The sequence below is a fragment of the Balaenoptera acutorostrata genome, chromosome 9 (genome assembly GCF_949987535.1).
Source record: "Balaenoptera acutorostrata chromosome 9, mBalAcu1.1, whole genome shotgun sequence".
NCBI lineage: Eukaryota > Metazoa > Chordata > Mammalia > Artiodactyla > Balaenopteridae > Balaenoptera > Balaenoptera acutorostrata.
The window spans coordinates 89,835,691-89,849,829 of record NC_080072.1 but is presented as its reverse complement, the minus strand read 5'-3'; the positions used below and the strand labels follow the sequence as shown (position 1 = coordinate 89,849,829).

At 37.9% G+C, this 14,139-nt stretch overlaps 1 protein-coding gene across 9 annotated transcripts in view; it reads right to left on the bottom strand.

Annotated features, from left to right (window-relative positions):
* The window catches only part of ALG9 (ALG9 alpha-1,2-mannosyltransferase), a 96,538-nt gene that overhangs the window by 72,205 nt on the left and 10,194 nt on the right, over positions 1-14,139 (bottom strand). For all 9 annotated transcript variants that reach the window (XM_007172965.2, XM_007172964.2, XM_057552461.1 and 6 more), the window contains 4 exons: positions 12,073-12,161; positions 9,967-10,102; positions 6,031-6,118; positions 5,742-5,847 (listed from right to left, as the gene is read on the bottom strand). In XM_007172965.2, coding sequence (XP_007173027.2) covers positions 5,742-5,847; positions 6,031-6,118; positions 9,967-10,102; positions 12,073-12,161 — 419 coding nt within the window. The remainder of the gene's footprint in view (positions 1-5,741; positions 5,848-6,030; positions 6,119-9,966; positions 10,103-12,072; positions 12,162-14,139) is intronic.

The following is a 14,139-nucleotide window of genomic DNA, read 5'->3' as shown; positions in this document are numbered from 1 at the left end:
GCGGGTTTTAATCACTGTGTGTTGTGACACCCGCGTTGCACCACAGCAATTTCCTGCAATCAGCATTGCTTAAAAGGGTAATCAGAAGGCAGAGAAATAGGCAGAAAAGCCTGACATTTTTGCAGCTTGCACAGCAAAATAAGATTAGAAACCAAACCCTTAATGCTAGAAACATCTAAAGGAGGAGGAAGAGGAAGAGGGGGACCCTAAGGAAGGACTCAAATTCAATCGTGGGTCACCTTTTGGGAAAGCTCTCTCCTTCCTGTCTAAATACAATGATAGGGACTGTTCAGGAACAGAGATTTTGTCCCAGGCCAAGCTCATTAGAGACATTTATATCTTGTATTCTCTACAAATAACCTTTTGGGTTATAGAAAACTAATGGATGGTTTTATTTTCAAAACAGAAATACAAGTCTTCTCTGGATTTTAATTACTATTTAACAACACATTTCCTAAATTGAGTTCTTTAGACATCCAGTTTCCAGAGAGCTAAGTTTTTGCACAATCCTCTCCTGACTGCCAGTGTGGTGGCAATGCTATCAACCTTGACCCACCTTTTTCTTTACAAAATTCTGGAAATCTGACCCTGAGAAGAAAAACCAGAGTGACTAGAGGAAAGGAGATCACCTTCCACATCATCTATTACAGATGCTAAACATCAAAAGAAAAAAGCCTCTTTCTCTTTGATCTTTGTAAATATATGTTTTTTCAGGAAAGCTCTTTAGTCTTTTTGTCTTTACCACAACTTACTATGCCCTCCTGTTAGGGGTATCTTTTTACCAAGGTACGCTGTACTCTGAGATGTGGAACCAAAAGCATTAAGTTGGTAAACTCAATTATTTTTATGTGTTAGGAGCTCATAGATCAAGTTCACAGCTAGGCCGTGAACATTTCGTAAGACTGTTACTTCCCTGAAGGATGGTGTAAAAATCGGGGGATAAGTCAAGATTTGGGAAGGTTCAAGTTGACAACAGTCTTAAAAACAAGAGCAAAAGGGGACAAAAATAGTGAATTCTGTTAGCCAGTGTCCTCCCCTACTTGATGAGGCATCTGCCTTCAAAGAGTAAAAACTTTTCTCTCTTTCCAGGGAGATATTCAGCACTGCTCTCAGAAAATATCAAAGCTGAACTATGTAGAAAAAAGTGTGTCAGAATGACAAGCTAAGCATTTAACTGGTGCAAAATGAAAGGTGAAAGGAAGCTGGAAGCAGGGTCTTTGCAGGGAGTGACTCACCTATCTCCCTCTTTATGGAAAGTGCCTCAATTCCTTTCATTCAAACGAGCTAAAGGGAGCTTTGCAAGAGGCTAAAAGAAGAGGGGATAATGTTTATTGTTCCACAGATTGAATGAAGGGGAACCATTTTATAGGCCTACAATTTTATAGAACTCTAGGAACTAAATTATAGTAAATCATCCTTATAAATGTCAAATTTGCACCACCAAGAAGAAAAAGCCACCAAGGTTCAACAGAAATGATTAACAAAAGAGGGAAGGCTCTGGAACAGCTGTGGCTGGCAGGTGACCCTGAGCACTCCCCAGAAGACCCCTCTGGGGCTTCCCTCTATGCCCCTGCTGCTGGAATGGAAAACTGTGGGCCTTTTGATAGAGGACACCAGCCCCTACCTTCTGAAATCTCCTGTCCTGTGATCTGACAGATTTGATAAAACACACAAACAGGCAGGGATCACATCCTAGGCTACCGAGTGGCATCCTTGAGCAGACCCACTGTTCTTTTTGAGGGGAGAGCATTTCTTACACCTGTCCTCCCACACCTTCCCCGGGCCTGTGTCCTCCTCATCAGACAGCAGCACTGCTCTTCACTCACACACAAAAATACTTAACCTCAACATCTGAGAACTTGAAATGTTACAAGGGAAAGAGGCAAAATCAGTGCCAAGACCAGTCACTTTCCTTTTTGCAACACTAAATTTCACCTCTTGATCTCTGACCCTATAGAGATGTTTTCCCTACAACTTTGCAACTTTATGTCTACACTACTCTAAATTTCCTAAATGCCAAGTATTCTTTACCTCGTCCAAGTAATAGTTGTGAAAACTATTTCTTTCCCTTGGCTTCAAAAGTCAAGAGTCAGCCCAGGTCTGCAATGTGTCATTAATATATGTTATCTGGCCAAGAAAGTATAGAAAGGTCCCTTTGAAAACCAGAAACAACAGAGAGAATAAATATTTACAGATCGTCCTTGACTTATGATGGAGTTAAGTCCTGATAAACCCATCATAAACTGAAAATATCGTAAGTCATAAATGCATTTAATACACCTAACCTACCGAACATCATAGCTTAGCCTAGCCTACCTCAAACATGCTCAGAACTCTTACATTAGCCTACAGTTGGGCAAAATCACCTAACACCAAGCCTATTTAATAACACAGTGTTGACTGTCTCATGTAATTCATGGACTACTGTACTGAAAGTGAAAACAGAATGGTTGCCGGTAAAGAATGGCTGTAAGAGTTTCCATTGTTTACCCTCATGATGGAGTGGCTGACTGGGAGGTATGGCTTGCTGCCACTGGCCAGCATCACGAGAGATATCATACCGCCTATTGGAAAAAGATCCAAGTTCAAAATTCGAAGTATGGTTTCTACTAAACATGTATTGCTTTCGCACCATCATAAAGTCAAAAAAAAAAATCCTAAGTTGAACCATCATAAGTTGGGGACCATTATTACAATCACAATGGAGAGATTGAAATTATCTTGCTCATGCCTGTGTAGTTCCTACCTAAAATTCAGCTAATGCTGTAAAACTACTTTAAGTTTTTAAAAAGGAACTCAATATTCAATCTTTTTGTCTCAGCAGTCCCTACACTTGAAATTCTGTTTTTCTACAATGTACCCGCATGGTGCCTACCTGGCAAACTCCTTCTCTTCCTTCCAGGCTCAGCTCAAAGATCACTACCTCTAAGAAGTCTTTCCTGATACTACCAGATGAACTTGCTCCTTTGATTCCCTGTCTTTCCACTGTAGCACATAACAGATTGGACTGTAATTATCTATTCATGTGTCTGCAGCCTTATTAGACAGTAAATTCTATGAGGACACATGATAAATGCTCAAAAGCAATTGATTCAATGTTTCTTTAGCTGAAGTCATTTATCCATTCATTCAAGAAGTATTTATAGGCTTATTATGTTCTTATATGTAAGAAACAACACTAGATGTATGCAAAAACTATCAGCACAACGCATTTTAAATTTTCAGATGAAAAACTATGTGCCTACCATAGCTAACAAAGCACTTTAAGTAGGAGACTCTTAGAAAATAGTCAAAATAATGCCAAAAAGTGCCAAACAAGTGAAAGAGTTTCCATGACAAAAAACAGGCTGTCTGACAACTGTACAGCATATAAGTCTTTGATATTTACTGAATGGACTCAACAATTACAATAAAATTAGCTGACAATGGTAAAGTACTACTTTTACCTCTATTCTTAATTTGTATCAAGATAATCCCAACCTAGCACACCACAACAGGTCTAGACAAAATAGTTCTAGGACATAATAGTGATCAGGGCATTTATGTAATCTGATGGGTACTCCAGAATTTGTTCATTCATTCATTCATGAGAAATCTTTACTGAAGACCTAGAATACACAAAGACTACCTACTCCTAAAATGGAAGAAACATTCTCTGTAAGTCTGCTAAAGCAAAATGGAGTTAACATGGAAATCAGACACCCCTGAAAATTTGTCAAAGATGAGTGAAAAGCACAAAAATTCTACCATCAAGGAACAACCCCCTAAAGTCTGGCTGACTACAGCCCCGCACTCAGTCCTGTTGATACCCAGTACGACAATTCCCTCTGTCCCAACAAAGCTTTTTCTATCACTAGGAAAGTGAGCAGTTCCTGCACATCCAAAATAGCAAAATCTGAACTGAAGCTAACCCAGGTTCACTAAAGCTGGCAGAACAGAGACCCAAGGACTCTTCCCCATAAAACACTGGCTGAAATGAACAGCAGATGCCAACATCCAGGGAAAGACTAGCCACTGCTCCTGGATCCCAAAACCTACCCACTGTTAAACTAGAAACATAAACTTAGGTCAGAATTTATTCTTTCTTTCCTATTCTCCCTACCAACCTGCTTATCTCTAGATGTAAAATCCTCATCAATCTAGAGGACTATAAAAATTATGAAACTTTCATATACTCTCACACAAAGTTTTATTTATAAATAAACAGTCAGAATATCAATATGTAATAACCCATTTAAAAGGTGGAGAAGCCAACTTTTCAAAATTAAACTCAAATTAACACAATTTATTCACCTATATATAATGTATATTATGTTTCCAATAGGTTCCATGTAAATCAATTTCTAATATGCAATCTGGATCTAGGAGGACAGTCCCCCTTCTATTGTCCTGCAGCATCAACTGAAGTTTTACAAGTAAACTAGAACAATGGGCAATTAAAAACATGCAACTCTCCCTAGATAAAGGGAGACATCTAGAGGCAAAAGCTTAAAATTGGGGCCTTTTCTCATAGTCTCAGCGATCTTTGGAGCCACATAAAAGAGCCTTTTAAAATTCCTTCACTTAGCAATTATTCTCTAACTATGCAGTTTGTGGATTCAATTCACTGAACAAAACACTGTTTATTTTTAACCTATTACTCGCCATCTAAAATGACAACATTCCCCAAATCCCAGGAGGCCCAATTAAATCTCATTCATATGCTTACTTTAATTCTCCTCAGTCAATCTGTTGGTTCTATTGGCAAAGTGGCACAGAAAAGTGATGGGCGTGGGTTAAATTGATAAGAGACACAGAAATAATATTAACCTGCTTCATAGCAGAGCCCAAGACAGTCACATATACAGAATGCTCTAAGACCTTCAAAAGATTAAGGCAGAAGAAACTGTACTTATTTAAAGAGAAACTGTCTCATAAAATGTTTACTGACTTGGCTGATCTGATTAGAAAGATCTCTAGCTTATCCCTCTGTAGTGGTCACTAACTCAAATGCCCTCAGGGGACAAAAAAACCCAAAAAAACAAAAAACAAAAAAAACAAAACAGGCTCAAGGGCTGGCTGGGAAAAAAAAAACCATCAGGGGAGGGGTGGAGATGGATGGAAATTGGAGAATCAACCCCAGACTAAAGGCATTCCCTTTTCTCCCCTCTTAATCCTAAACTGGCCAAACTATCCACCCTCTCATGCTGACCTCACTCTCATTTGCTACACTTTGTCTACAGATTTTCTAAACTTTCTCCCCTAATGCATAATACTAAAGTAAAACAAATTAAAAAAAGAAAAAGTAATTCTAAATGTTATATCAAATGTATAGAAAATGTCTGGAGGAATATTTTCCAAGGTGTTAACAATAGCTATCTGGAGATGATGGGATTATGAATGATTTTCTTATTTTTGTTATCATATTGATTTTCTAATGAGAAGAGGAAAAAGTAACTTAATTTTAAACGAGTAGCATCAAAACCCAAGGCATACCCAACAGTCCTCACTACTCTGAAACTGAGAATAAGAGGCAGCAGGACTAAGAAAGCCAGGTCTGAACATCACATTAATCAAGGAAAAATATTTAGTGGCTATATATCATCACTGTGCTATGTTCAAATGTCATTTATTTTTAAATAAGAAAACATTACCAGCAAAGAAAGGCTATATTTGATAAAATGTGGCAGCTGAATTAAAATTTCAAAGCTGAGGCAAATTAAGCTATCCCCTAACTCTTCCCTAATTTCATAAGGGCTTACCATAAAGATCAGGTCCATGAGGAGTAAAGACATTATACAAAACAATGTTGAGTGGTGCAATCACCAACTTCCCGTAATAGTAGCTGTCAATGACCACCACAGGCACCTAAAATAGAGCAGAAAATATATAGCAATTGTAGAGTTTTGCTCTGGAAACATTCTCACAATGCTAATAGGATAAACTTCAGAATGAAAAACAGAATCAATTCCTAATGTTCTCTTTTCCATCCACATCAGAAGTTGCTTTCATTACAACTTTAGAACAAAACAAGATACAAAGAAAACTCACCAGAAAGATCATTAGGGCAACCAGCGACCAATGAAAGAAACTCTTCCATCTGTGCTTCATGACCAGCAAATCAAAGGCAATAGGTAAACTAACAGAGAAACAGAAAGTGGGGAGTTACATACTTAGAATAGAAACTGAAACAGGTTAGATTTACACATACCTCATGCTGAACTGAGAATAAAATGTCTCTAGCAATTACAGTGAGGGAAGAAAGCTGGTACATGAAAGGATGTCTTCTCAACAAATAAAAAATGTGATCTCTTCACAGGACTCATCAGAGTGAGATGCATCCCACACTGCACAAGAAATATAAATATTCGTATTCGGAATGAGCTCCATTTTACACGTATTTATGTGTAATGGACGTTTAAAATATATTAATTGTAAGTAAATGTACCCTATTGCCCTACTCCCACCCTGCCAAATAAATAAATACTGATTTCTCCCTTCCATGATTTATTAAGATTTTAGTAATAAAATAATATTACCAACTTTCACTTCAATTCTGATATATCCCTTTCCAATATGTAATATTTCTCCAAAATGTAATATGTAATATTTGTTCTTCTTCCTTTCACTTAAATTCCTCAAGCAAGTCTCAACAGCATATGTGTGTTGCCTTCACTATTTCTTCCTTAAGGCCTAACATCAAGCTATTAAGACTGATCTAAGGTACCAGGAATCTCCTGTCCGCCAAACCCCGTATCTTTCCACAAGCTTCATCTCCCTTTGTCTTTCTGTTGCACTTGACACAAAGCATCTGCTCCTTCCTCTTTAGACTCCCTGGCTCAGATGTTCCTTTCTGGGGGTTTCCCTAGTGCTCCTTTCTAGGCTTCTTTTTCCCTACCTCACCGTGTGCCCTACCATGGTCCTAGCTCCCAAAAGCAAGGTTCTACTTTTCTCTCTCTATACTCATTTTCTTGGGTGCTTCAACTCCTCTTGCATGAACAATCACCTTCATATCCATGACTTCCTAATCTAGGACACTAGTCAGAGCCCTCACCTGTGCTCCGGTCACAAAGAATTCCATCCCGCACCAATCTATTTACTTACACAGAATCTACCCAATGTCAATTACAGGCTATGCTCCTGCCTCCTCCATAAAGTCTTTACGTTTATATGGCACTATCATCTCTATCCTCTCTTTGGCAATGTCATGTGAACATCTCTTCTAAGATTTGAAATTCCACATTCTATTACCTAAATATTGCATTAACATTCTGTGTTTTTATCTTTTTCTCCCCAACTAGTTACATTTCCACAGCACCTGCACTTCTCCTTTGATAAGTCAATAAATGACAGTACATTGCTAACTGACTGATACACTGTGATCCTGAAATCATTTCTCTAAAGGCAGACTCATCAAAATGCGCCAACTCAGAGGTATTTGGGGAACTCATGAAGTTCAATGTAAATCCAGTAGAGAGTAAAAGGAATGGAGAAACTGACAAAAGGAGGATGGAGAAGTAAAAAGGAGGGAAGAACAAGGCTTTGTGAGTCACATTCAAGTTTGGACCCCATAGAGCAGGGGTTGGCAAACTTTTTATTTAAAGGATCCAATAGCAAACATTTTAGGCTTTGTAGGCCCCCTATGGTCTCTGTTGCATATTCGTGTGTGTTGTTTTTAACAGCCCTTTAAAAATGTAAAACTTTCCTAGTTCTTGGGCTGTACAAAACAGGCCAGCTGGATGTGTGACCCACAGGCTACAGAATGCCAACCTCTGTGACACAAAGCAATGGGGAAGCTATTACAAAGACAAAACAGAGTGATAAAATCATATTTGCATTTTAGGAAGATAACTCTAGTTTGAGTGTGGAGAGCAGATTTATAAGGGTCAAGACTAGAGATGGGAAGATCATTTATGAGCCTACATAACAGAACAGAGAGAGGTGAAGAAAAGTAGATTCAAAAGATATTCAAGATGTACAAGCAATTAATAAGACATGAGAAAGAGAAAACAGTCACAGATAATTTTCAGGTCCTGGCTCAGCACAGATGGTGGTACCATTTACTGGGCTAGACACATAGGTAAAGGACAGATATGGAGGGAAGATAATGAGTTCAGTTTTGTAAATGTTTAGCTATATAAATGGAGATATCCAATAGGCAGCTAGGTATATATGAGTGAAGCTTAAGAGATGACTGGACTATATAAAGATATGGGACTCATCGAGATGACAGAGAGAGCAGAAAGTAGAGAAGAGGCTCTCGCACAAAATCTTGACAAATATAATAATTTGAGAATGATATGCAGAATAGAATAGAAGATAAGATTGGAGGTGGGGAAACCAGCCTTTAAAATCCACTTAAGAAAATTTTAAATGCCTATTCTGATTTAGTAACTCCCTTCTAAAAATCTATCCCATAGATAAATTTCCGCAAGTGTATAGACATATGTACAAAAATGTTCACTGAAGCATTGGGTATAACAGCAAAAAAACTGAAAACCAAATGCCTACCAATAAAGCAATGGTTAAATAAATTATGGACAGCCATATAATAATGGAATGTTACGCAACTGATACAAAGAACGATATAAATCTATGTACAAAAGATATACATATGTGTAGGATAATTCTGTTTGTTTTAAGAATTTAAGTATGCATGTATAAATGTGTATGTGTGCATTTATTCATGTAAGGATAATTTCTGGAAAGATATGTACAAAACTGTCAGCAATGACTAACTGTGAAGACTGGGTTAGGGGAGAAAAGAACTAAGAATTCTTTTTACCTCATACAATCTGGTACTTTTTTTAAATAATGAAGATATACTACTATGATAATAACCTTAACACAAACTAACATATTTTTCTAAATAACTAGTGGTACAGGCAAGAAATTAAGGCAGCACAAACTAGAGAAGTTGTGAAAACAAAAAGTACAAAAGGAATGAGAGATACTATGGAACTTGGAAAAAAAAAAAGATGCTGCAGGCAGGAAAGAAGAAGGACTGAAAGGAAACTCAGATAACAAGCCTGGGTGACTGGGAAAATGCACAGCACAGGGTGGTAGAGTGTGGAAAAAACATCAGCTGTTAAGAGTCAGAAGGCCTGCATCCAAAAGCAAACATAACCTTAAAGGCAAATTACTCAAAACCTCTCAAAGTCCACTTTCTCATTTATAAAGCACTAATAATTAGAGACTTCCCTGGTGGCGCAGTGGTTAAGAATCTGCCTGCCAATGCAGGGGACACGGGTTCAATCCCTGGTCCGGGAAGATCTCATATGCCACGGAGCAACTAAGCCTGTGAGCCGCAACTACTGAGCCTGCACTCTAGAGCCCGTGAGCCACAACTACTGAACCCACGCACCACAACTACTGAAGCCCATGTGCCCTAGAGCCCACACGCTACAACTACTGAGCCCATGCACTGCAACTACTGAAGCCCGCGTGCCCTAGAGCCCATGCACCACAACTACTGAGCCCATGCACCGCAACTACTGAAGCCCGCATGCCCTAGAGCCCACGCACCGCAACTACTGAGTCCGCATGCTACATCTACTGCAGCCCACGCACCTAGAGCCCATGCTCTGCAACAAGAAAGCCACCGCAATGAGAAGCCTGCGCACCACAACAAAGAGTAGCCCCCGCTTGCTGCAACTAGAGAAAGCCCACACGCCGCAATGAAGACCCACCAAAAAAAAAAAAAAAAAAGCACTAATAATTGTATTTGTCTTGCAGAGTAGGTTTAGGAATAAAGTTCATAAAGGGTTTAGCTGTGCCCAGGATACAGCAGATGCTTAACAGTCACTTTCTTATTAGAATTAATCGTAACCATAAGTACTAAGAGAAATATTCTTCCACCTCCCAGAATCTTTGAATAATTAATTCCTATAACTTTAGGTCCTACCCAAAGAATATGGAGATAATCTAACATTAGGATTGACTATATACCCAGTGATACATGGAAGATGAATCATGTTAGTTTCTTACCCAAGAGCTGCACTGAATGGCCAGCCTAAGATAGCCCCAGCTGCTACTCCAAGCACAGCAAAGGAAGTTTTGTCCATATACCAGCCAGTCATGGCTATCAATGTAGTGTACATACAGAAGCTGCTAGGAAGGAATGCTGCAAGACAAAAGAAATGAAAAAACAAGGGGGAAAGGGACAAGAGATTGAGATTTATGAGTTATCAATTATTAAAAATATAGCTGCATTGCAATATGTCAATAACCAGGAACATACTTTGAGCAATGCTATATTAGAAATGAGGAGTAAAGTGATACTCATTGAAAAAAAAAAAACCAAAGTTCAATGATTTTCTTATTTTCTCTCTCCTGTTTTATATGTACCAACACATCACCCAATTATACAATGCCAACCATGTCATTTATCTCCTGGCCTGTACCTCAAGTCCAAAACTTACAGGATTCCAGGTTCCCCAGAAGTACCTCCAGGTTATATTTCCAGACAGGAAGTATGCTTCAAGAAATTTAGAGCCATTGCTAACAATCTGTTTCTGAAGAAGTTTATCCTCTGATAGTCTTCTGAGACTGTCCTATTAGCAACCTGTACCCCATAGGAATTCTCAGAAGCCTTCTCAAGGAACACATATGTTCGATGGCAGCACTGCTTTGCATCCTTCATCCACTGACATAGATAGTTTGGCCTTTAGATGTCCCCCTAATTATTTCCATCAAGCGTAACTTTCTTGTTGCATACAGCAGAGGACTGACCACCTTCAGGGTCTCTGCAAGAGTCACATTTCAGCAAAATGTTTCTAACAACTCTACAAAAAATGCAGATCTGCCTCTCCCTGCTGTTTAAGTGCTTCACCTAGCACTAGAAAAATCAATACCAACTCCAACAGGGACCACAATGAACAGGCAGTAGGATTTGAGAAACTCAGCAAAGGGTTCAGAGGCTCATATCAAGGATATGATTAAAGGATGCCTTTAACTTATCTGTGCCTTAACATCCTCAGCTGAAATTATAAAACTAAAAATGCTCTCAGATATCTCCCTCACATGAGAATCAATTTTAGGAGTAGCAAAGTAACTAAAAAAACATGTGAAGGACAACCTTCCCAGATAAATGCTAAATAATATTGAAGCCATCCAAAGCTGTTGATTCTAGCTCCAAGGGGAGCAGAGGAATCTGAGGTCTCTGCCAGCTCAGAGGGCAAAGCATAGTCTCATTTAGGACAGTGGCTTTCAAAGTTATTCAGGCGTGAGGCCATGAGATCTCTGCAGAACATGGATTTTGACACAGTCAGTGAAAAGTAAATATATACTTTTGCGCTAGATACTATTTTTTGTGTATATTTAGTGTGTATACTAGATTCTGGTACACACAAGCAAAAATTAAAATTAAAATTGAGATGATTATATCTAGTAACTTAATTTTTCTGAAAAATTGGAAACAGGCTACCTTTTGGCAACAGGCCACTTTGGCTCAGCTCATAGAACACAAATGTTCAATGGCAGCACAGTTTGAAAGCCACCACACTACATTAACAATTTTATTCTAAATTTCCAGAAGCTTACTTTATTCTATAAAATACAGTATTTTATAGAATACTGTATTTTATAGTATACATTTATACTTTTATAGAATACATTGCAAATAATTGGCATAAAATAGAACCATCAAGACCAGGGTTTTTAGACGTAAAGTGCTTCCTTGAGCAAAATAACAAGATTATTGTCCTTCCCCTAACAGCAAAGAAAGGCAGTGGATGTCTCTGTTTCTCAGCCCTGCTGTAATAAAAAATATAATAATGTAATAGAAAGCAACCTGATGAAAATAACAGCTCTACCACTTATGAATTCTTTGACTTTCGGTAAGTCACTTCACCTTTCTAAGTTTCAGCGTCCTTACCTGCAAAAATGAGAAAATATTTATCTGACTTATAAATATTTATCTGACCTTACAACCACAGGATGGCTGTAAAGGTCAATCAAGATCATGTAGATAAAAGGACTGTAAATTACTGACATGTTATACAAATATAACCTACATCTGGACAAGTTCTTCTGCTTGATGCAACTGTGAAATATTAGTGAACCTTTTATGCCCTCACCTGCTCTTTTACTTACCTGATGATGAGCAAAACATGCCAGTGCTGAGAACCAAGAAGGCTAGCATCATTCGACTCACATGCAGCCCAAACTTCTTGCACACAGCCCTAGAGGAAAGGCAAAGACTATCAGCATAGCAAACCTTCGGGATGGAAATTTCAAATTAAAGGACAAAAACATGTCTGCATCACAGAGAACACTGAAGATCTAAAGTCAAATACAGAACTATCTCAACAGGTCTGTTAGCAATTCCATGTGCATAAGAAATCCAAACATTCTTATTCCTTAAGCAGGAGAGAAGCTCTCTACCTAAGTGGAAATGTATACTTTCTGTGCTAGATTATGTCTAATATCAGTAGGAAAACAGCCTGATATAGTGGAAAAATAACAGGCCTCAGATGGGCACAGGTTAAAATTCTGGCCCTTCCACTCACTAGCAGTGGTACCCTCATCTAGTTACATAATCTGTCAGATTCCTCATCTGTTAAATGAAGATAATGATAATACTTACTGCATAAGGTTTCTGTGAGGGCAATGCATGGTAAAGTGCGCAGAAGAATGCCAGGCACAGAGTTGCTCAATAGATGACAGTTATCAGAAAAAAAGACTAGGATATATACCAAAGTTTTAATAAATGGTTATCTAAGTCAATGTTTCTAAAGCAATTATATACCTCCTTTTACTTCTGTCTTACAGGCCTTTTCAACCCTATAAATAAAACATTATTAGAGGTGATCATTGCTTCATTTAGTCAATATCTGTTCAGACATAACTATGTGTTACCTATTTTCTTGCTCAGGTTCCTTATTGCATCTCAGAGCTTCTTTCTGAAATAATTTTGTTTCTTCCTAAATATATCCTTTAGAAAGTTCTTTAGTGAGGATCTCTTAATGGTAAATTCTGGCTTTTGTTTGATCTTTCTTTATATTTTGTCTGAAAAGTCTTTATTTAACTCTTGGTCTTAAAAGGTGGTTTAGCTGAGTACATAATTTTAGGATGACAGTCATTTTCTCACAGAACTTGGAACATATTTTTTGTCTTCTGGCTTTCGAGAATGCTTTTGTTGGTCTAACTGCCTGACATTCCTTTGTAGGTTTTATATTAGTCCTCTGTCAACTTGTAAGATCTTCTTTGTCCTTTGTTTTACACAGTCTTACCAATTCCTTTTTATTTATCCAGCTCAGGATGTTAGGCTTCCTGAATCTGTGGATTAGCATATTTTCTCCTTTGATTCTGGAAAAATCTTATTAGCTGTTACTTCCCTGAATCCTGCCTCTCCCTATTCTATCTCTCCTAGATCTGATTAGATATACATCAGATCTTTCAACTCTACCACACACATTTCTTAACCTCTCGTATTTCCTTCCTGTCACTCTGTACTACATTCTTAGTAGTTTCTTCAGATCAATCTTCTAGTTTACTTATTAGAAGTGTCTAATCAGTTATTTGATCTACTGAATTTTCAATATCAATTATTATTTTTTCATTTCTAGAAGTTCTGTTTGGTTCTTTTCCAAATCTGCCTGGTCATTTTTGTAGTCTCATTTGTTTTCTTCTTTTTAATCCTTTTTATTTTATTGTGGTAAGAACACTTAATATAAGATCTACCTTCTCTACAGATTTTTAAATGTAAAATACAGTATTGTTATCTATAGGCATAATGTTGTACAGCAGATCTCCACAGCTAATTCACATCACATAAGTGAAACTTTATACTCATTGATTAGCAACTTTCCGTTTCCACCTGCCCCCAAACTGGGCAGCCACAATTCTATCCCTTGCTTCCATGAGTTCAACTATTTTAGATAACTCATGAAAGTGGAATCATGCAATATTTGCTCTTCTGTGACCAGTTATTTCCCTTAGCACAATTTCCTCAAGGTTCATCCACGTCATCACATTTGCAGAATTTCCTTCTTTTTTAAGACTGAATAATACTCCATTGTATACCATGTCCCCCACTCCATTCACCTCTCACTGGGTATTTAGGTTGTTTCCAATCTTGGCTATTGTGAATAATGCTGCAACGAATATTGGAGTGCAAATACTGCTTTGAGATCCTGATTTCAATTCTTTTATATAAAT